The 25,208-nt window shown below is 42.1% G+C and overlaps 1 protein-coding gene across 10 annotated transcripts in view; it reads right to left on the reverse strand.

The window, feature by feature from the left end:
- acot7 (acyl-CoA thioesterase 7) overlaps positions 1-25,208 on the reverse strand; it is a 148,280-nt gene that overhangs the window by 17,575 nt on the left and 105,497 nt on the right. For all 10 annotated transcript variants that reach the window (XM_081348897.1, XM_081348895.1, XM_081348900.1 and 7 more), the window contains one exon: positions 9,369-9,553. In XM_081348897.1, the coding sequence (XP_081205023.1) occupies positions 9,369-9,553 (185 nt within the window). The remainder of the gene's footprint in view (positions 1-9,368; positions 9,554-25,208) is intronic.

Genomic DNA, 25,208 nt, shown 5'->3' on the forward strand with positions numbered 1-25,208 from the left:
GGTACACCACTAGACCAAGCCCACACATGTAGGGCCAAGGGTGCCAAATCGTCCCGTTTGCCTGTGTGAGGAGATCCTTCCCCATTGTCACTGGCCAGGGAACAAATGTCCACCATCTTCGCCAGCTCTGGAAACCACGCTTGGGTTTTCCAGAGGGGGGCTACTAGAATGACTGGGCATCCGCTCTCCTTGATCCGTCTGATGACCTGAGGCATCATAGAGACTGGCGTGAAAGCATATAGAGGGCGTCTGGGGCAGGGATGGGCCAGCGCGTCCCTGCACTTTTAAAAGAACGTTGCGCAATGAGTGTTGTTTTTCAAGGCGAAGAGGTCGACCTCTGCCTTGCCGAATACACTCCATAACAGACAAACCGTCTGTGGATTGAGAGACCACTCGCCTGGGGGAGTGTTGTTTCTCGATAGCATGTCCGCACCCAAATTTTGGACTCCCGGGACATGAGCAGCTCTCAGAGAGCGCAGGTTGACATGCGACCAAAGGAGGAGATTTCGGTATATATAGGACACCACTGACATGTTGTCCATGCGGACTAAGAGGTGATGTCCCCTGACGTCTGGCAGAAATGTGTTCAGGGCCAACCAAACTGCCCTCTTCGGTTCTCGACTGAGACATAATGAGCCAATCGTTGAGATAGTTCAGCACGCGCACTCCCTGTTGCAGACCAAACGGTAGGACCGTGTATTGATCAGCCTGCCCCTTGAAGGCGAATCTCAAGAATGGCCTGTGATTGGGCGCTATCTGAATGTGAAAGTAAGCGTCTTTCAGATCCACCGTAAAAAACGAATGCCCCGGGCAAACCTGCGCGAGGATTTGTTTGGTAGTTATCATTCTGAACGGCGGTCTCATGAGAGCTTTGTTCAGATGTCTTAGATCTAGAATGGGGCGAGTGCCACCGTCCTTTTTTGGTACAAGGAAGTAACGGCTGTAAAAGCCTGACCGGCTCAGCGCGGGGGGGTACTAATTCTATCGCCCCTTTTGCTAGCAGATTTTGCACTGCGGTGTGAAGCACGTGAGCCATGTCCCTTCCCACCGAGGTCTCGATGACTGCCTGAAACGGTCTGTGAGCGAATTGGAGCGAGTAACCTCGCTTTATAATGTTCAAAACCCATTTCGACACTCCAGGGATGGCTTGCCAGGCCTAGGCCCTTGTGGCTAGGGTTTGAATACACATTAGGGCTGGCATAGGGGGACTATTGCTACGCAATACGAAGTGACCGTTCTCGAAAGGGAACGGAAAATCACCAAACAACTAGGCCTACACATTAAACGTGGACGACGCCGAACAAAGAACTGAGAGAACAAAAGGTTTATATACACAGGGAAGGTAATCAATGAAACATGGAACGTGTGTAACTAAATTAGCAACAAACAATGCAAGAGAACTGAAGCAATAGAGACAGGAAAAAAACATGACATGATTGTTACAATATATAAGAGCACTGGTGGAGGGGGAGGTTTTTAGCAAATAAATTCAATTTCAGTCTGTTCAAGGCTATAATTTAAAGTCAGGTCAAGTCACATTTATTTATAGAACACTTTTTACAATACAGATTGTTTCAAAGCAGCTTTTACAGAGATAGCAGGAAAATAATGCAAAAAAGTTTGTTTCCAGAAGAAAATAGCATCACAGTCCAGCCTAAGTAAGTTCAGTTATGTTTCATTTTTGTTTAAAAATTTTTTTTTTATTAATTTAGTTCATTTATATATATATATATATATATATATATATATATATATATATATATATATATATATATATATATATATTTGAGATCTCTCTTTGTGTTCCACAGAAGAAAGAATGTCATAAAGGTTTGGAACAACATGCATGTGTCAGAATGCTCCAGCTATTTCTTTGGTACTTATTGCAAAATCAATCTATATTCAATTCAAGTGTTTTGAGTCTATCTAATAAAAAATGCATTTTTATTGGCTCCTTTCTTACGTCTATTGCCACATATACACTGTATGCAAAGCTTATGTAGACAATTTGTATTTCAGGAATTTTATCAGTACATTTTCACCCTAATTATTAAGAAAAGATGTAAGATAGATAAGAAATTTACTCGAAGTTTAATCTAATAAGTAATCTTGTATTTCTGTTTGTATTCATGTTTGATGTGTGATATCACGCTTTTAACCTCTTTCTAAAAATAAACAGCTATCACGCTGCAAACCCAGTGGTTGCTAGGGTAACTCAACTTGTTTTGTTTGGCATGGACCAGCTGAGTGTTTGTCAAAAGCATTAATGGGTCCAGAAAGTCTATGTGTCTATACACTGCAAAAATCATTTTTGTAATCAGCATTTTTGTCATGTTTTTGAGTAAAATAAAACAATTAAACATAGGCTACTTAAAACAAGATACATTTACATAGATGCAAAATTGTGTAATATGGGCTACTAAGACTTGTCTTATTAGAAAATATCTATATAATTATATTTCTCTAACATAGATTTAACAAACTTTAGTGAGGTTTATGCTAATTTCATGATATATTTTTCTTAAAACATGTCTCATTATTTTACATATTTTGCTTCTCATGTAAATTCACCTTATTTTAAGATTATTTAGATATGGTTACTGAAAAAAACAAAGTACTGTTCATGCTGTTCTTAAAAGAACATGATGTTTTCATTCATCTTGTCTCTCTGCAATGTTTCCTGAGAGGACCCTGCCATAATGCTGGCTCTAAAAGGGCAAACCTCTGAATGTCTGGGTGATCATTGTGTGTAGTCACACCCATCCCATGATCCCCCACGTTTCTGTGCTTTCATTCCCAGTGCTGTTCACCCCTCCCCCAGCTCATAACTCCCCTCCACCAAGAGCTAAAACTGGAATCCTAAAAATAGTCATGAAATGTCTCTCACAGAAGGAAGAAAAAACACCTGAAGTCTGAAATAGCAGAAATAGTCTGTCAATATACTATTTATATTCTGAAACACAAGAGCGAGGAGCCACACTATGATTGATGCTCATGCAGTTTTCATTTGCGTTTCTATTTATGGAATAGAAACCTAATCTAAAATGATAACTATTTATGGTTAAGTTGTTAAAGCATAAAAAAAAACAAAAAAAAAACATTATCTAATTCTCTGCATATGAGATAATTAAACAATCACTATTTGTATATAGCCTATTGATATATTAATGTAGAGACTAAAATTTATAAACTAATAGTTTGCAAATGATTTGCAAGGACTTTATTACTGTACACTTATTATAAAGTGTTACAGAAGCGTTTGGAATTCTATATATTACAAAATGTTAAAAACAGTTGACCATAACATTCACACATAGCTGACCAAACACATTACATACCTAAGAGCACTAATTGTTTTGTGAAGAATTTAATTTAATGTGAAGAATAAATATTTTGTTTAGGTTGATGCCAGACGTATCCCTAAATATAGAAACAATCTTTATTGTATAGTTATACTTTAAACATTACAGGTAAGTTATAAACTTAAGTAATATTTTGTAAAAGTCTGTGTGATCTGTGACTATGACCAACAGTGTTTAGCTGGCACTTGATGGGTAACATTGTTGAAATTTTAATTTATGGTAACATAAGGTTTCATTAGTTAACATAAGTTAACTACTTCAGTTAACATGAACTAAGAATTAACAATACTTCTACATCATTTATTAATCTAAGTTAATTTCAACATTTACTAATATATTATCAAAATCAAAAGTTGCATTTCTAAACATTAGTTAATGCACTGCAAACTAACATGAAAAAACAATAAACGGCTGTATTTTTATTAACTAACATTAACAAAGATTAATAAATACTGTAACAAATGTATTGCTCATTGTTAGTTCATGTTAGTTAATGTGATAACTAATGTTAACAAATGAACCTTATTGTAAAGTGTTACCTAATTTATTTTGACATGACATTTCAGCATTAGGCATTGTATGGTCAACCATGACTTTTTAAATCATTTACATAGCCTAGTTCGATCTAAAATTTGAACCTTTCTTATTAAACTGATTTTATTTTATTAAAATTGTGTAGAACACACAACCTATAGTAATTGACTTTATATTACTGTACTGCTACTGTGTGCTAATAACTATTATTTATCTTGAGATAAATGGGAATGGTTGATATTTTATAAGTGTAGCAAAATAAAAAATAAAAAACAAAGTAAAAAAACTTGATCCATTGTTATTTAGAAATTAATAAACACATAATGCAGACATTAACGTTTTATGGGCTTTATTAAAATTCTACAATTTGTATATTTTTCAAACATTTTGAATGATTATTTAAAGCTAATTAATGAAGAAAAAATAATAAAAAGAAAAGATGAACTGATTATATTTTTTGGTAATAGACATCAAATGAACCCCCAAATTATAGAATCACAGAGCTGGTTCTGAGCTCAATGTGCACAAGCAACTGCACAGTGTGGCTATTATGAGTTTTCTGTAGGGAGCTGAGAATGCCAACACCTATGGAGCTTACCATCTGTCACTACCATATCGAAGGCGTCTCGGCATGCCTACTTACAGCCAAAATGATGATTGATTGGCCTTCTGTTCAAGAATAAATATCTGTCTGAGGCCAATCTTATGTAAATGCCTTTTTTGTTGTATAAGTCATGTGCTCAAGAGGGTCTTGGGGCACACAATTTTGCATATCATTTGCAGTTAATTACATGACCCAAAATATTTATTAGATAATGACTGATTTTTGTGTCAATTAAATTACACACCATGTAATGCATAAGGAAAATTCCTTATTGCTTATTTGGGTTAACCCTAAACTTCAGCAAAGTCTTTTTGGACAGTGCGGGTGCAAAAAAAAAAAAAAAAAAAAAAAAAAAAAAAAAAAAAAAAAAAAAAAAAAAGCCCATAGATTTGCCCTGAAGGAGGTTTAAGATTTATTGACCTCAAAACAATTGGAAACGACCAAGGCAAGGTGGGGGTTTGGACAGCATCAGCATAAATATTTGGTAATAATTTATTGGAATAAATACATTCAAGTATCTTGTAATTATCTTTGAAGACAAGCATTTCATTATGACTCCTTACAGCCAAAAACGGCATGTAGTTGTTAGGGAAAACCTTTGTCCAAAATAAGATTAAAATGTTATTTAGAATGCTGCCAGCAAATGTCTTTTATTCTAGTGAGACAGATTCGCGACTTAACTGACGAGATACAGAAACATCAGAGAGAATGCACAGTATGATGGTAAAGAAGAGCTAACCTGAAATCTCCCATGAGAAAACTGAAATATATGGCCATAGCTGGTTTGTTTTAAATGGGTATACATTTTATTTTCCCCCTGAAGTCCACCAACATATTTCACACCAAGCCCCATTGTCTCCTGTTGGCAGATATTGTAACTCATCACCTGGTTGCAAAATACATCTTTTCACCATTGCTGGCCATTAAAAATATTTTAGTATTCTGGCAAAATAATTTTGTTGCAAGCAACATTTAAATAAATAATTAATATTGTGGTGAACAACACATTCCAGGACCCAGTTTATGGCCGGTCCCCTCTCTGTCCATAACAGTGAACAAAGGTTTGCTACATTTTGATTGGATCTTGGTGGACTAACACAAACAAACTGTCCAACGCCATCAGATAAAGCTGCTAGGATAACAGCCAGACACCTCTTAGACGGCAAGAAGACGACTTCTATCAAGCCCGATAAGGACATGACTTCTCATTGGTCCACATGCAGTGTCTGCCCTTCAACCATCTGGAGACTAATTCCTAAGGTCTTGGTCTGTGACTGCCATAAAAATTCCTCAGGACCTCCGGATGCAGCAGTAGTGGTATTTGTTTATAATATTGCCAAAGGTATTCTGGTGGCGGTTTGGAAAGTGATAAATGCATCAATAAAACTTTAGAAACTTTTAACTGTGTGCTTTATGCAAAGGAGTTCCACAGGGGAAAAAAGGGTGGGCTAAATTGTGTGTGCCCCCTCTGATGCCAGCAGCCAATCACAGCACTGGAATGGAGAAGTGGCAAATTGCAATCTCCTCCTCCTCCAAAGTTCTGGGTCTCAATCCTGTAAGGGGAGAGATCTAAACAGAAACGCTGCACTGTTTTGAGTCTGCGGCCCGTTACAGAGAAGGCAGCAACAGATACAAGTCAACAGATACAGCAACAGAGTATCGGGTCTGCAAAGGTGACATAACAGATAAACCGACTCCGGTTTGTCCAGAGGGCAACAACAGATTCCATGCGATGGGTCTACAGCTTGTGAGGCAAAAACAGATACAACCACGTTCTCAGCCTCCAGTCTGTGAGGAAAGAGACATTAACAGACACTATGTTCAGAATCTTTGTCCAGCAAGACAATAACAGATGCAGCTTGTTCCAAGCCTCCATGCCAGAGAGACTTTTTACAGTAGAGGTAATATAGCTGATGATAGTTAATAACAAATTTATTTTATTTGTTTGATGCATAATAAGGTTTGTGATGGAATTTTTAAATTAATCGTTACAAACATTTATTTTCCTTGCAGGATTAACATTTATATGCTTTTGAAACCTAAATGTCCACAAAACTTGGGCCAAAGTCTGTGTGTGTCTGAATCATATCTGAATATAACAAAAGAGGAAATTAAACTAGAAAGTTGTCTAAATATATAAACTCATGACTTGAGGTGAAGTAATCAAGATATCCAGATTTGCTTTCACCTAGTAACAAAAGGGTTTGCTGAATTCTACATATGAAGAACCAATAGAAATATGATGCAATGAATCATGTCACCATGCTCCTATTCTATAAAAAACTGTTGTACTCTTTTTGCTGGTAGGATTCTCTCTGAAATTGGTCTGAGATCCTCCCGGCCGATTAAAGCATATTCAAAGGCAGTGTCTGAAGTCTGTCTAGTTTATGCTGCGCACCAAGTTAGAGGAGTACTAAAGACCTTATTCCCGAGTGATAGTGTTCAAAAAGGTTGAGATGTCAACCGACCCGATGCCAGTTGTCGACTGTAGACGCAGTGCCAGAGCATAAATATTATTAACTGTCGACTGGAGACGCCCCAGGTAAACTTAAAGGGATCATAGACTGGATTATTTTATTATTTTATGTTTTCTGGGGTGCCCTTATAATGTTAGTATGATTTTAACATAAAAATTGTTGACATGTTTGCATATGAAATAGCTAGTATTACATGTGGAACTAACTCTAAAACTTTTATTACGTTTTTACTAAAACAGATATCGAGATTAAGGAATCGTGAAAAGTATTGATCATAATGATCTATTCCCATCACACGAAAGGTTGCAGTGATGAGCATTGAGCAGATGACAGACAGTCTGTTGATCGCATATGAAATTACACCTCTGGCTTTCACCAAATAACAACGCAAACACGATGTAAATACAGTAAAAGCTTCGTTGTACTGTACATTGTAACAGCGTCATGATTTTATGATGATCATGTTCATCAACGAGTTTTGGCAAGTGTCCAGATAAACGTTTGATTGACAGCTTGGGCAATTGGAAAGGGAGTGTTCTTTGATCGCTTTCTTTATATAATTTAATCACAGTTTAAATACGATTTTTTTCATCCTACTAAGAGAAACGATGTGTAGTTGATTGTTTAGTCACTGGCTTGATTTACTGATGCATAAACAGTATTGAACGATATTTTGAGAGATAATCTGTCTGAACTTGAATAATTACATCAGAAATCACTGATCACAGATCAGGCATTAGAATAAACATGACTACTTACATGCTTGTGGCGTTGCTGGCAGATCAATATCGTAAAAGTCTGTTTGCAAAGCCTCCGCCGAAATTGACCAAATAATCCACAGTGAAATACAGCGAATAAAAACAAATAATGCACTGCTGAGACATTCACATTGTTGGAATCAAATTGCAAATTGGAAATATGCCCAATGGAAACTCCCGTTTATCGAAAAAACGTTTTTACGCTCACATGAGGTGGTTTTTCAGGCAATTCGAAAAAGGAATATTTCTTAAAACTGCAATGAAAACAGTTTTTGCATATTAGTCACCTGACTTAGAAGGCGCGGTGTGTTTGGACAGAATACGTTGGAGTTCTTTATTAAATTCAGAAAAGACAAAAGAATCACAAAAATACTGGATTCTAAACCTCACAGAGATGCCACAATCAAGAGCTTGGAGCAGAAATGAGTGAGAAACACCCAGAAACACCTCATAGTAAGGGTCTTTCCTTGCCATTAATGCTTGGATAACACGCCTACGTTTCCTTCCATTAATAATAATAATGTCTAGTGCGGTGGCTGTGATATATATAAACCTACCAACGTCCGTTGCCATGATTTTTGGAATGACTTATCGCGAGAGGAAAAATGACGTTTTAGTCGCATAACATCGGTTAATGGAAACATTTATTCCGCAATAGTTTTTTTTTTATCAATATTTAGAAAAAAATCGCAAAAGTTTTGCGCAAATCTCTAATGGAAACGCGCCTACTGTTCACTAACGCTCCAGTGGGCGGGGCCAAAGCTGAAGTGTGACGTCACAAGTCTCCACTTTTTAGATCCTGTCGTTTGCTGGCCTTGGTTTCAATAAAAGCCGTTTTTGGAATAACAAGAAAGTTTTGAGTTTTGAAACTTACAGGGTATTTTTATAGTATAACAAACTCTTAACTGTCAAAGTTAAGAATTTTTGAACGTTTAAATTCTCATTCTATGATCCCTTTAAGTCAGGTGCATAGGGGAAAATCTACCACTGGTTATTCACCTTATTTTTTGGGCCATTCATTCATTACCATCACCTCATGTTGCAGCAAGATAATGCATGGCCCCATGTTGCAAGGATCTGTACATAATTCCTGGAAGCTGAAAACATCTCAGTTCTTGCATGGCCACCATACTCACCGGACATGTCACCCATTGAGCATGTCTGGGTTGTCTGGATCGGCGTATATGACAGCGTGTTCCAGGTCCTGCCAATATCCAGCAACTTCGCACAGCCTTTGAATAGGAGTGGACCAACATTCCACAGGCCACAATCAACAACCTTTTTTTTTTTTTCGGACCCCCCAAATATTTTTTTTTTAAAGTAGATGAAAGGATTCACACACAATGAACAAGGCAAAAAAGTGCTGTAATGTGCAAAGAGCAAAATATTTTTGAGATTAACTCTTCATCAGTGATATATAACTGCAGATTTGTCTATTTTTGTGTATACTATGCACAATTTGTGCTATATTACACACTGTACTGTCGATCAACTTTACCTTCAATTTCCATCAGCAGTCTTTTTCTTGCTCAAAAGACATTTTAAATATAAATTTGGATTAATAACACTTTAGATTAGGGTCTAATTCTCACTATTAACTACGCCTATTGTACATGAGCTCTGAATTACTCACCTTCAGTGGTGGCACAGGAAGGGGCTTGTTGTCTTTGTCCAGTGAGATATAGGTGAAAAAGGCTGTGACAGCCCTATATTTTCCCTTTTCAGCCTCCACCAGATAGTCAGCATCAACAAAAACCTCAATCTCCATTGACTTATTACTGGTGAAGGTCATTCGCCCGGAAACAGTAATGACACAGCCTGCAGGGGTCACATAATGTCAGGTATTAAATCAATTCATCATTATATGATAGCATACTCATTCTAAGACAAAAGTACTGTATGTGTCTACAGAATTAAACAGTCTGCTGATGTTGAAATCTTCAAGTGTTACAGCATGCAGGAAAGTATATGTAAAATATATGTATACACTAATCTAATAACTATACAATAATTCTATAAAAATGTAGTTTATTGATTTCAATGTAACAATTTTCTTATTATAATAAATTAAGGATTACAGAAACAGTGGGGTCGTGGAAATCAGTGTGTGTAATTGTGTTCAATGTGGAGTCAACTACAAAAAATGCCAATTGTAATTTGAAGTCTTGAAGAGGGCAAACACATGTGGCACTATCAAAACATTGCTATTTTTTGTTTGTTTTTTTGTTAGTGGTCTGATATGTCACCGAAGAAATTAACCAATGGCATAAGCTGTTAACCAGTTTGTCCAAATAATGGAAAACCCCTATTTGGTATCATAAAATACTAGAGTAGCAGAAGGCTTTCCATTTCTGAAAAGACAACATAGTAAAATAATTCTGGTCACAATGATTTGAGAGACCTTTTGGAATTTTTTTCATCACCTGTAAATATTGTTGTCAAGTCAGTACTGTAATTTAAAAAATGTGACGATACCAGCATTTCCCTCTAGCATTTTGAGCGCTGTTGAACAGATTCTTAAACATTCTTAAACAAATTTGTCACATTTTTATTATTTCAGTACCGACTTGGTACCGAAGTCGGTAATATTGACAACACTACCTGTAGATGTACATTTTCATTTATTTGGTCGATGCTTTTTATGAAAAGCGACTCACAGTGTATTCTAGTTACAGCATACAATATACATTTGATCAGTACTCTGTGTTCTATATCAGTTGAGCTGCATGAACCATGGTACAACATATTTTAGCACTGTAGGTAGTATCTGTGGATGATAAGAGTGTTTGGGAAACCTGTATGAAAATAGTAATGATTTTTGCAAATATATTTGGTGCTGCTAGTGGCGTAGACATTACAAAATTCCTTGGTACAAACTGCTTTATGTTGCATTTTAACCAAAGTTGGATATATAAATTGTGCATAATATTTCTTCTCATTTTCAACCATATACAGGCCTTTCAATGCCTGTAATTTGGTTAACATTACATGGTCTGCACAGGCCCAACATTTCCTGATTTATTGGTCAACCTCTATTAATGCAGACTGGGACATATTTTCTTATTTTCCAAGTTTCCATATTTAACTTGAATAGATTTGATCATGGTTTTTGAGAATGAGGGCATGTCATTCAACCTGTCCATATGACAGATAATTTGCACTTGTATACATCAAACATTTTTGTTGAATTTTATTATTTATATTTAGAATTATTGTCCCTTCTGTCTGAAACAGATCGGAGAATGAGAGAATTAATAAGGCTGTATGAATTTGCAGAAGGTTGTTTCTTTATGTATGTGGTTGGGGGTAACCAATGCGTCACCTGCTTCCCCCTCCAGCTTTCTATGGAGATTTTTTCAGAGCATAACTTGCTCCCTTAAATTTTTTCATTTCACTTCTCCTCTCTGTTAAACATAGCCCAAGAATGGACAGACCTCATTATGCCTTATACACCACATTCCCTTAATGATTCTGGGGGAAAAAAGCTTAAATTATCCTTTACACATTTAATGGAGCCCTGTGTAGGTGCAGAATGGCTTAATAAGAACTCAAAACCCTGATTTGCTAGGTACAGTGTAGAAAAGTGGATGTTGCACATTTAAAAAGCCTTCGTGGTAATTTGTAATTTAAAGCAAAGCTGAGCAAGAGAGAATGGGTGAAATTGTTAGGTCCATTTCCATGTCTAATCTCTATTTCCATGGAAACGGAGCCTGGGGGCAGATATATTATTTTGTTCTGTCATTCCTTTACTGTCTTTCCATTCAATTCATCTGGTCACTTAGGACAAACGAACAGTAGGCCTATAGAATTTGCTAGGTATATTTCCAGATAGCACAATTGATTGTGAATCAGTTTCACTTGCTTTGGTACAAATGAAAGTGACAACAGGTGCACTGGAGAGGGAATAGCAAGACAACCCCCAAAAAAGGGAATTTATTTTGCAGGTGGTGGCCATAGACAATTGTTCTTCTTGAAAGATTTGTCTTTAGTTTTGTGTTTTGCTAGGGTCCTTGTCACTGTCTGTAGCATAAGTCAGTACCTGCAAATCAATTAGGTTGCAGAGGCAGTCCTGCTCCTCCAGAATGGCACATCCATACGTGACGTTGCAAGGAGGTTTAGTGTGTCTCCCAGCACAATTTTAAGAGCATGGAGGAGATACGGGAGACAGGCAGTTACACGAGGAGAGCTGGACAGGGATGTAGAAGGGCAACAATCCAGAAGCAGGACCGGTATCTGCTCCTTTGTGCGAGGAGGAACAGGAGTACTGCCAGATCCCTACAAAAAAGCAGGCACGACAGACTGTCCAGGAGCTTACTGATGCCCTGATCCAGGTGTGGGAGGAGATCCCCCTGGACATCGGCATGTGGCATCATCAAAGGTCAAAAGACGGTTTCATTTTCTCATAATATACATTTGCACATCACCAGATTTTCAATGATTCTCAAACGACTCGTCAAATGAATCAATCTCTCTAAATACCTCCTTTCCACAAGCTGCTCTGCTCTGATTGGCCAGACAGCTCAGTCTGTTGTAATTGGTTTACCGTGTACAGCGCGTCGAAAACAAAAACGCCTATTGCCATAACAACGTCAGCTCTGTGTGTCCTGGTCCTGAGGCTTCCTACACTGTAAACTAAACACAGTAACGAACAATGACGTCGTTTTTACCATATCACTGCGAGCGCGAGTCTGATAATAAAGCATTCATTGGAAGAACTAGTTATTCAACCCGAACCTCCATCGAAAGGACAGCTCGAGCAGGACGTTCCTCAGTGATACACTAACGTCACTCAGTTTGAGGTACATGAGATGTTGCAACTGTAATTCCTCAGCATCAGCATTAACAAGTGCATGTCCATCAACTGATTATTTTACTTGTACTATTTTATTTACAGAGTATTTTTCTAATATATTGTGGTGAACACGTGGAAACTGTATCAGTAACAGTCCATGTAAGTTATGCAATACATTAGCCGAGCTCTAGCGTGAATGACTGATGTAACATAAACATTGGTAAAACAAATCTTGCTCCATGCTTAATCTTTCCTCAAACTAGTGAGAACGACAGACAATCTGCATTAATAGACATAGTTTTAGGTAATAGTGGCCCACAGCAGATTAGCAGAAGTATTTCAGTTAGACAGTAATAATGTGAGTTAGCCAGTTAGCAGGAGACCTACAAAATACAAAACTCAAAGCTAAATATTTTGAACACCATCTTTCAAGAGCAAGCGGTTTGTGAATCCTGCATTGAACTCCGAGATTTGAGAGAGCGTTCCAGAGTTTTGGCCCCGCTAAAGGCGCGATCACCCCACTTTTTGCACCTGGACCGTGGGACCACCAGCAGATGTTCAGAGGAGCGCAGGGCTCTGCTGGGCTGGTAAGGGGTCAGCATGTTACACAGATAAAGAGGTGCAAGGCCATGGATGGAGCAGAAAACAAACAGTAGGATCTTAAACTGTATTCTGAACTCGACCGGGAGCCAGTGGAGAGAGTACAGGACAGGAGTGATGTGGTCATGTTTACGGGTGTTGGTAAGAAACCGGGCTGCTGCATTCTGCACAAGCTGTAGACGGTGCAGAGAGGCCTGATTTAACCCGATGTATAGGGCATTGCAGTAGTCCAAGCGTGAACTAATAAAAGTGTGGATTGTTTTCTCGAGGTCACTACGGCTGAGAAATGGTTTGACTTTGGCCAACCGACGAAGCTGGAAGAAACTTGCCCTGATCACAGAGTCTACCGGTTTATCGAGCTTCAGACTGCTGTCCAAAATCACTCCAAGATTCCTGACTACAAGACTGAGGTGGGTGGTCAGAGGTGCAAGATCGGGAGCTGCCTTTGTTGAACTAGAGGCATCAAAGAGGATAAATTCAGTCTTTGATTCATTTAGACAGAGGAAATTTTGTGACAGCCAATGTTTAATGTCATGCAGACATGTCTGGAAGGACTGTGTGTCTGGGAAGTTAAAGATGAACTTTAACCACTGATTCTTCACATGCTCGTCCTTGGGCAGTGAAAAAAAAAAATGGCTTTACCTTCACATTATAGAGCACAGCGCCATCTTCTCGACATGATGCTGTCCAGTATCCACAGGAATCAGCTGCAGGTTTGAGGTTCAAGTTTTCCCTGGTGTCTGCGCGTGCAATAAGTAGGCGGGCAATATGCTAATGTTTCGTCTTGACGTCACGACGAAACGGCTTATGACTCGTCCATCCATCCATCCATCTTCTACCGCTTATCCGGGGCCAGGTCGCGGGGGCAGCAGTCTAAGCAGGGATGCCCAGACTTCCCTCTCCCTCGACACTTCCTCCAGCTCTTCCGGGGGGACAACGAGGCGTTCCCAGGCCAGCCGGGAGACATAGTCTCTCCAGCGTGTCCTAGGTCTTCCCCGGGGTCTCCTCCCGGTGGGACATGCCCGGAACGCCTTCCCAGGAAGGCGTCCAGGAGGCATCCGGAAAAGATGCCCAAGCCACCTCAACTAACCCATCTCGATGTGGAGGAGCAGCGGCTCTACTCTGAGCTCCTCCCGAGTGACCGAGCTTCTCACCCTATCTCTAAGGGAGCGCCCAGCCACCCTGCGGAGAAAGCTCATTTCAGCCGCTTGTATCCGGGATCTTGTCCTTTCGGTCACGACCCAAAGCTCATGACCATAGGTGAGAGTAGGAACGTAGATTGACCGGTAAATCAAGAGCTTCGCCTTGCGGCTCAGCTCCTTTTTCACCACGACAGACCGGTACAGCGACCGCATTACTGCAGAAGCAGCACCGATCCGTCTGTCAATCTCCCGTTCCATCCTTCCCTCACTCGTGAACAAGACCCCGAGATACTTGAACTCCTCCAATTGAGGCAGGAACTCTCCACCAACCTGAAGCGGGCAAGCCACCCTTTTCCGACTGAGGACCATGGCCTCGGATTTGGAGATGCTGATTCTCATCCCGGCCGCTTCACACTCGGCTGCAAACAACATCCAGAGACTTGAGGTACTCAGGGCGGATCTCATCCACCCCCGGTGCCTTGCCACCGAGGAGTTTCTTGACTACCTCGGTGACTTCAGCTTGGGTGATGGACGAGTCAGCCTCCGAGCCCTCAGCCTCTGCTTCCTCAATGGAAGACGTGACGGCGGGATTGAGGAGATCCTCAAAGTATTCCTTCCACCGTCCGGTGATATCCCCAGTCGAGGTCAACAGCTGCCCACCTCCACTGTAAACAGCATTGGTAGGGCACTGCTTCCCCCTCCTGAGGCGCCGGACGGTTTGCCAGAATCTCTTCGAGGCCGACCGATAGTCCTTCTCCATGGCCTCACCGAACTCCTCCCAGGCCCGAGTTTTTGCCTCCACAACCACCCGGGCTGCAGTCCGCTTGGCCCGTCGGTACCCATCAGCTGCCTCAGGAGTCCCACAAGCCAGCCAGGCCCGATAGGACTCCTTCTTCAGCTTGACGGCATCCCTTACTTCCGGTGTCCACCACCGGGTTCGGGGATTGCCGCCTCGACAGGCACCGGAGACCTTACGGCCACAGCTCCGAGTGGCCGCGTTGACAATGGAGGTGGAGAACATGGTCCACTCGGACTCAATATCTCCAACCTCCCTCGGGATCTGATCCAAGCTCTGTCGGAGGTGGGAGTTGAAGATCTCTCTGACAGGGGATTCAACACATGGCGGCTGAGCTGGGGGGCTATAAGCAAACCCACACCAGCCCGCCGCCTCTCACCATGGGCAACTCCAGAGTGGTGAAGAGTCCATCCTCTCTCGAGGAGTGTGGTTCTAGAGCCCAAGCCGTGCGTAGAGGTGATCCCAACTATCTCTAGTCGGAATCTCTGAACCTCACGCACAACCTCAGGCTCCTTCCCCGCCAGAGAGGTGACATTCCATGTCCCTAGAGCTAGATTCCGCGTCCAGGGATCGGGTTGTCTAGGCCCCCGCCTTCGACTGCCGCCCGATCCACTTAGCACCGGCCCCTTACGGTCCCTCCTGCAGGTGGTGGGTCCACGGGAGGGTGGCCCCACGTTGCTCCTTCGGGCTGAGCCCGGCCGGACCCCATGGGGGGAGGCCCGACCACCAGGCGCTCGCATACGAGCCCCAACCCCAGGCCTGGCTCCAGGGTGGGGCCCCGGCTGTGCCATACCGGGCGACGTCACGGTCCTCTTTTTTCTTTGGCATCATAAGGGGTTTTGAACCGCTCTTAGTCTGACCCGTCGCCTAGGATCTGTTTGCCTTGGGAGACCCTACCAGGGGCATATAGCCCCAGACAACATAGCTCCTAGGGTCATTTGGGTACTCAAACCCCTCCACCACGGTAAGGTGGCAGTTCAAGGATAGTCCTTCTCCATGGCCTTATGACTCGTTTGAAAAACAATTAATTTCACTGACTCAGAGTCGACTCTTACTTTTGAAAGACAATAACTTTATATAAGGTGCACTTTCAGATTTAAAACTTTGAAGGATGTTTTCATTCACTTAGAGCTATGTTACACACTACATGAAAGGTCATTTTCAAAAATCCATAATAGGGGCCCTTTAAACTGAGCACAAACTAAGGCGGCAGACAAAGTCTTTTTTTTTACCAACTCCTAACAAACTCAAATACTTTCCATAAACAAACAAATGGCTTCCTGAAGACAAAGAAGCTGGTGACGTGCATTTCAGTGACGAGCATCTATTTATGGTCTTGGTGACGCACTTACGCTACGTCACCTCACCATGCTGTCGGCCAATAGAATTGGTGTGTTTCCACAAATGCTAGAGACACTGGCTAAAATAGATGCGTTACCATAGAGTCAAGGGGGTCACACAACGCACGAGAAGTGCAGCGCCGCGTCTAGGACAACTCGAGGTATCGCACACCGGATGCGCACTCTCTCAGTTTATGGCCAGCAATATTATGTTAAAGGTAGGGTAGGATTTTTGTAAAAAACTTTTTTTTCAAATTTGTTTAAACTGTCTTTATATACCAATACATAATTAAAATGTAAGTGCTCTGAAAAAGAGAGTATAAAAATCGAGTGACTGTAGACCTTTTAATCTGCAATAAACACAGCTCATTATTTCCATTCGGGACGAAACAATTGATTGGTTTGGGCGACTGTCACTCACTCTCGCAACCATGGCTACCACCACTGTTGCTACAAGATCTGCCCATATGCGCGCGCACCCGTTTGATTTGAGGAGTGCAAGAGAGGCGCGGAAACTACGAAGAGTAAAATTATGGCAGAGAAAGAGCATTCAAAATTCAAAGCACCTGCATATGCAGTCAGCGAAGGCAAACAAGGCAAAAACTACTTCCTCGGACCCTGGTTGCCCGCACTCTTGAACGACCTCCTCTGCTTCGCCCTCGACCCCGGACCTGTCCTCGAACCGACGAAGCGGTACTTGTCACCGGAGTGTAACGTTAGTCCTCATCAGAGTCAACAATGTTTTCATCATGGAAACTCTTACATGCAAAACACCTTATATGTTATGAATCTTACACGAAATTCACCTTCATCACAGTTTAACTGATGGTAATGGAAAAACGTGTATCAATGCAACCTGTTTTTAGCTTTGCCTTATAAATATAGCTCGTTACCTATAGCCTAAATATAGCTCGTTACCGAATCAAACAAAATATATTTTAAACTTTACCAGTATCGATATGCTAGCTTGATAGTGAGTACTAAAAGCCATCTTATTTGTTTATATTCATAGTGATAAAGTTAGATATTTTATTACATGTGATTCTGACATGATGTCACTGCATGCACTGCGCTCCTTCCTCTCCACTCGTCTCAGGTAAATAAATGTGTCTTCCAGCTGAGCCTGAGTGTTTGGCGTCGCGCGTTCATGTGTTTTGGGGGCGTGGCTTTGGAAGGAGCCCAGAAGGGAGGGGGTGGAGTGAATGGAAATAATGAGCTGTGTTTACAACAGTCGTGAGAGGTCTACAGACACTCGATTTTTATACTCTCTTTTTCAGAGTACTTACATTTTAACTATGTATTGGTATATAAAGACAGTTTAAAGGTCCCGTTCTACGTGATCCCATGTTTCAAACTTTAGTTAGTGTGTAATGTTGTTGTTAGAGTATAAATAATATCTGTAAAATTATAAAGCTCAAAGTTCAATGCCAAGCGAGATATTTTATTTAACAGAAGTTGACTACATAAAACGGCTAGATTGGACTACACCCCTCTACTTCCTTCATTAGTGACATCACCAGAACCGTGTTTAGACTAACCTCCGCCCACAGGAATGCTCCCTCAACTCTACTGGCTACTTGCGCACTTCTTATAACTTAGGCTACTGTGTTTACTCAGCTCTTACGGTGATTTTCTGAAGTAAAACTGACGCTTCATCTTTTGTGTGATGTACAATAAACTTTATTAAACTCATCAGTACATGTTTGATCATCATTCGGACCTGGTCCGAAACAGCAGACTTGTAGGCTGTTAATAAATAATGGATACATACAAGCAGATGACAAATACATTATAATAACCGTAATTAAACTACTAAACCATACCTGTTTCATCTCTATACAACACTCTGACTCTGTAGGCATTATTGTCCGACTCGAAATGAACGCCGTTACTGAGAGTTTCTGATATTATCATCATTCCGTGAGATGAATTTGTCCTGACAGACTGAGCGCGAGCTCATGAAGCTCCGCCCCCTGGGTCATCCAGCAGCAGCTCATTTGCATTTAAAGGGCACACACTGAAACAGCTCGTTTTTCTGAGCCCCAAAAAATGTCAATTTAAACATGCTGTAAAAAATGATCTGTTGGGTATTTTGAGCTCAAACTTCACATACACACTCTGGGAACATCAGAGACTTATTTTACATCTTGTGAAAAGGGGCATATAACGGGACCTTTAAACAAATTTGGAATGTTTTTTTTTTTTAGAAAAATCCTATCCTTTAAAGGACATTATGAAATTAATACAATGCCTGTTCTATGTTATGATTGTATTGTACAATTACAGCGGGGGAAATAAGTATTGAACACGTCATCATTTTTCTCAGTAAATATACTGTATTTCCAAAGGTGCTACTGACATGAAATTTTCACCAGATGTTGGTAACAACCCAAGTAAGCCATACATACAAAGAAACAAACAAAAATGTATCCTGTGTCATTTCACATTATTACACATAACTTAATTTCTGAACTTATTTTTGTTTGTTTCTTTGTATGTATGGCTTACTTGGGTTGTTACCAACATCAGGTGAAAATTTCATGTCAATAGCACCTTTGGAAATATATTTACTGAGAAAAATGATGACGTGTTCAATACTTATTTCCCCCGCTGTAAATACAATCGTTGCTGAGTCTGCAGTCTGAACACTTTACCTCAGGATGTACATTAACTGAATTAATTGAGAATCTCACCTTAAAATCCGATAATTTTCATCCACGCAGCTGATTTCTGAAAATGAATGTAAAACTAAATGTATCTTGCAGCACAGGGTGAACTCAGTATATACATTAACCATGATTTGAGACAAATATAATGTAAATTTTGTATAAAACGATGTAAATGGCGCTCTGTGGTGCGGAAGGATTTTGAACAAGGTCCTGAGCCGTAGCTGAAAATGATATATGAATGAAATATTTGGACTAAATATTGTGTAAAATAAATGTTCCTATGATTTCAGCACTATTGTCAAAATCTTTATATTTAACATTAAATTATATTTATAATCCCTGTCCTGTCAACAGGATTGTGAATTTAAGCACATCTAAAAACACTGTAAAAAATGTGTTTGTAGCTTCCACGGTTATAAAGTGACCACAGTGGAAATCTGGGATTTTTTATTATATGTTTTGTCTACCAGAGAATTTAAAATGCTTGCATGTGGCTGTCTCAGTATACAAAGAGAAGGCTATGAATAGTCCCACTTATGACGTTTATATAAGGGTGCCAGGAAAATTATAAAACAAGTTTAAAGCATGCCACAAAGCTGACCTAACCACTACAGCCATTAAAGTCATTAAACCATTCAAGTTTGACTTAACTTGAGTTCAGTGATTCCAGGAAGGGATGCTAATGTTTGAAATAGAGAAACCAGGACATCTGGAAAGAATCAACCTTGTGTATCACTAAAGACAGTCAACATGCATTCCCTTACAAAGCATAAACAGAAAAGCTTATCCCAGTCACACAAACCACCACCCTCATCCAGCCAGCAAACAATAAGAGAAAGAAAATTAAAAATGAGAATATATGCTTCAAAATTTCTCCTTTTGCATTCCACAGAAAAAAATATCAGAATACCATTTGTGGAAAGACATGAAGAGTGAGTAAATGGCAGAATTTTAATCCATCAACAGGTAAGACTGCTGTTACTGCCACCAGGCTAAACTCACTGTTCACAAATTCCTTTTCCAGAGTAATATGTAGACTCAGATCTTTCAGACTGTGGTATCAAATCATTGCTCTGTCTGATTGAACATCCGACCAGCTAAAGCAGAGTTTAGTGTTGGACTATCTGTCTGACAGACGTGTTTATTATTGTTGCAATTCTGTTTGGTGACACTAGAGATGTAGAAATTAATGTTGATGAGTTCAGTCACAGCTAAATTAGCTGACACTAAAATAAGACTGAGAAAATGGAATAATTCAAAATCCTGAAAGCTTTACCAAGTTTATGTCAGGAAGACACACATGGCTTTGAAAGTTTTTCTAATCTGAGAAGACTGATTACAAGCAAGGTTTTTGAACACACTAGAAAGAATGTGCCTTTTGTATATTTAGAGACCATTATACATGGATAGTGCATGGGATTGTTTGTCAAATCTCATAGAATTAGCACATTAATAGCTTTTAGAGTATTTTTGTATCAGGTGAGTAATGAATGAATGAATGGATGGATGAAGTAATAAACATAATAATTAATAGAATAAATATTTCATTTTTTCTGAGTCATTCAGTAATGAAGAATAGTAAACCTCAAGGCTTCATGCATCCTGAAGGAGATTGTGTCAAGCTTGCAGATTATTTTAGTGCAAGGATCAAAATTCTCTGCTTGGGTGAAATTATTCATAGCCAGTGTCATTTATTGTGCTGAATATCAATCAGGCTGTTGTTTTCTCTCATACTATGGACGGAGCTTATAATATAACAAAATTATTTGAATTTGAATTGTGTACATTTGAATTATTGACAAGTGTAATCTAACAAAATATGAATATGAATATTATGTGGAATTTTAAATAGTTCTGAATTTGATTTCTTTAAACGAATATTGAACATTTGAAATTTAACGAATTGAAATGTATTTATGGCTAAATTTTATAGACATGTCTTTTCAAACAGCGATTTTTTTGTTCTGAATTCTTACACCGTGTCCTAACTACACGCGACGCGATAAAATTCCAGCGACAGGCAGTGTGTCTGTCCACACTAGACGCGACGCGACTGTGAGACGCCACAACGTCAATCAAAAATCACAGCCAATCAGAACGGCGTGTGGGCGGAGTCTCGCGGCAAGTGCACAGCAGAGAGTAGCCTAATCCTGACGGCACTAGCATGAAAATGGATAATCTAATTCACAAATGTTACACCATTAAAAAAATACATAGGCTACTGAGTTACTAAAACAATATTTGTTAAATAATACACTTGTATGTTAACAATTTTAACGTTCCATTGTTTCCATTTGTTTAATTTCAAGATCTGAGGTGAATTATATCCATTGTTGCTTTTACAGCTACAAAGCTGGAGCACTAAATGATATTCAGAGTCACATTACACGCTTTTAACATTAAATAAAGCACATAAACAGTACCTGAGATTATCATTGCCACACTTTGTGTTTGTTGTTCCAGCGCGACGTCGCAGAAAAATAGAAACCGTTTCTAAATTAGAAACGTCGCGTGCCGCCGTCGCGCCTAGTTAGGACAAAAACTCTGATTAACATGGAAAAGATACCTTTTTTTAGCGTGTCGCGGCGTCGCGTCACGTGTAGTTAGGACACGGTGTTAGACCTCAAATAGTTAAAAAAAATACAGATTCAAGTTTTCAAGATGTGGAAGAAATTCAGAACTTTCAAATTCAGTTTTCTAAAATTCAAAACGCGGAAAATTCATATTGTACAGAAAGTAGGTCACAAGTCATCCACAGGGAAGAATAGAGGATCTCAGAAAAGTCAAACGGAGCTGCATTACAGAGCTGCACTGCAGTAGTTCTCTTACGAGAGGTCTCTCGTACTGCGTAAGAGTATCTTACGCTCGGGGAAAATCCTTTTTCCACGAGATATTGAAGCCAAAAATGATCCTTAATTTTGCAATAATGTAAAGTGCGTTGCGGCAGCATACAGACATAGGTAAGACGGCTCGTGCGCCTATTGGCTGGTCTGCTGCCAACTGCGTTAGCCTATCGAGCGAGGCCTAGCGTGACGTCAGACCCAATGGGCACGCTTCGCGCCCTCTGCGTCACGTCCCGCCGAAAGAGGCGTGGCTTAGGCCTATAAATACAGCTCGCAGGCGACACATATCTGATTTTTTCATCCTTCAGCGAAGCATTCACATCGCTGGATCCAGAGAGAAGCCGCGCCGTCTGATCAAGCCTCTCAGCGGGACGAGTCGTGAAGTCGCTGGCCGCGCCGCCTTCATCGCCTTCCTGCTGCGCTTTCCGGCGCATATATCCTTTTATTCTCTGTTCTGTGTGTGCTTGCGTCTTTTTCAAGATGCCTTCCTGCGGCTCGTGCAGAGCCACACTCAGCGACGGGGACAGCCACGTTATCTGCGTTTCCTGCCTGGGTGAGGAACATGCAGCTCTCGCCCTCGCTGAGGGCGGCTGCCCTCATTGCGAGCCTATGCCCATGGCGACTCTGAGGACTCGCCTGGCATTTTTCTCTGAGGCTGCACCCCCGCCCGCCGTAGTACTGCGCCGTAAAAAGCACCGTGCTCAGCGGGCCCCGGAACCTTCTCCCAGCCGCCAAAGCTCGCCGGTTCGCCCGCCTGCTTCACCGGCTTCGTCAGCTTCTCTTACTGACGGACAGCGGCCGCGGTCCACCACCGTTTCCGTCGACGACGCTGACGAGGAAGCCCTGCTGAGAGAAGAGGATTCCTGCTCTATTCTGGCGTCAGGCAGTGAAGGTTGGGCGAGCTCTGAGGACCTCGCGCCCCCTGCCCGCACATCGTCAGGTAAAAGAACGAGCATTGAGACGGAGCTCATGCGCGTACTCACGCAGGCCGCGGCGAGCCTCGGCCTCGAGTGGTCTACGCCTGAGCAGCCTGCTCACAACCGGCTGGATGGCTATTTTCTTCCCGGGGAACGCGCTTCGCCTGCGTCCAAGCCAGCACCTTTTCTTCCTGAGTTACATGAAGAAGTCGCTAAGTCTTGGAATGCCCCCTATTCGGCCAGAACGCGCTCTTCTGTCTCTCTGGAATTTTCCGCTGTCGACGGTGCCAAGGACAGAGGATACCATTCCCTGCCGCCGGTCGAAGAGGCAATAGCTACCCACTTATGCCCGCCCTCCGCTGGACGGCGCGCTAAGATGGTGCTACCCTCGAAAGCCTGCCGCACGACGTCAACCCTGCTCCGCCGCGCTTTCTCCGCCGCCGGGCAGGCCGCGTCAGCGCTACACACCATGGCCACATTGCAGATTTTCCAGGCCGATCTCCTCCGAAAACTGGACGAGAAAGGACCAGATGCAATCTGTGTGCCGGACTTGAGAAGTGCTACGGACCTCGCTCTCCGCGCTACTAAGTCCGCTGCACAGGCCATAGGACGGAGCATGGCCTCTCTCACCGTGACTGAGAGACATCTCTGGCTGATGCTGTCTGAGATGTCCGAGTCTGAGCGCACCGCGTTTCTCGACGCTCCGCTTTCTCCCGCTGGCCTCTTTGGATCTTCCATCAAGGACTTTGCGGAAAGATTCGCTGAGGTACAGAAAGCGTCTCAGGCCATGAAGCACTTCCTACCGAAGCGCTCCAGTTCTGCAGCAGGCCGTGCGAAACCGTCTGCTCAGAGCTCACAGCCTCAGCCTCCACCCACCGCCGCCGCTTCACAACGCCGACAGGCCCGAGGCGCGAAAGGCGAGCAATGCTCTCAGTGTTGTAAATGTGCCTGCTTTCAAGCGCCCACATCCACTCTTAGACATGACAGTTCCTACGGGACTCGCCCAGCCGTCCTCCTCTCGGTTAGCCACCATAGAGGGGTCGAGCACGGGCAATCTGCCCGCTGTTATCAGCGCGCCCCCCGCCTCAAATGTCATAAGCGCCACGCTTATGTTACAGCACAACGAAGCCCCTCCGTCGCTGAACAAACGAAGCGCGCTTCGCATTCAACCCCTAGCTATCCGTGCAGATGCATGGGCAGAGCTACCAGGGGTTTCGAAATGGGTGCTAGACATTATAAAAGGAGGCTATTCGCTGCAGTTTCGCCGACGCCCTCGCCGCTATACGGCGCATCGAAACCACGGTGGAAACGGAAGTAGCACATCTACTTCGAGCCGAAATTCTGAAACTGCTGAGCAAAGGGGCCATAGAGCCTTTATCTCAAGCTCAGAGCGAAGGGGGGTTGTACAGCAGATACTTCCTGGTGCCGAAAAAAGACGGGGGTCTCAGACCCATACTAGATCTAAAGCAGCTGAACAAAGTGCTTGTGAAGCGACAGTTCAGGATGCATCACGAGGGCCAGGCATATCAGTACACAGTCCTGCCATTTGGTTTGTCCCTAGCACCCTGTACATTCACGAAGTGCATGGACGCATCGCTCGCACCCCTCAGACTTCAGGGCATGCGAGTGTTGAACTATTTGGACGATTGGCTGATTCTAGCGCAATCTCACTCGGAGCTCGTAGAGCACAGGACCATTTTACTCAATCACCTCGAGAATCTCGGTCTCAGAGTGAACTGGGAGAAGAGCTCTTTGTCCCCCAGGCAGATAATATCTTTTCTGGGCACAGAACTGGACTCGCTCTCCATGATAGCACGTCTATCACCACAGCGCACATGGGACATTCAGCGCGCAGCGAACTCTTTCCGCTGTGGCGCTTCTGTCCGGCTCAAGAAATTTCAGAGGATGCTGGGTCTCATGGCCTCAGCATCATCAGTACTTCAGCTGGACTTGCTCCGCATGCGCCCACTGCAGTTCTGGCTGAAAGCACGAGTGCCACGCCGAGCGTGGGTCTCTGGTCGGCTTCGTCTCAAGGTCAATCAGAAATGCATTGCAGCTCTGAAACCTTGGAAGGCAAACGACTGGTACCAATCAGGTGTAAGCCTGGGGACTTCCTCGAGAATGAAAGTGGTGTCCACGGACGCGTCCACCTCGGGATGGGGAGCGCTGCTCGAGGGCAGACCGTTCTTCGGCCAATGGTCAGAACGGGAGAAGCTTCTGCACATAAACTGCCTCGAAATGCTGGCAGTAGACAATGCGCTGACGCGCTTTTGTCCCCATATAAAGGGACACCACGTCTTGGTCCGTTCGGACAGCATGTCTGTGGTGTCCTACATAAATCGCCAAGGCGGCCTCAGGTCCCGGAACCTGTACA

Source organism: Scardinius erythrophthalmus, assembly GCF_964197995.2.
Source record: "Scardinius erythrophthalmus genome assembly, chromosome: 20".
Classification (NCBI taxonomy): Eukaryota; Metazoa; Chordata; class Actinopteri; order Cypriniformes; family Leuciscidae; genus Scardinius; species Scardinius erythrophthalmus.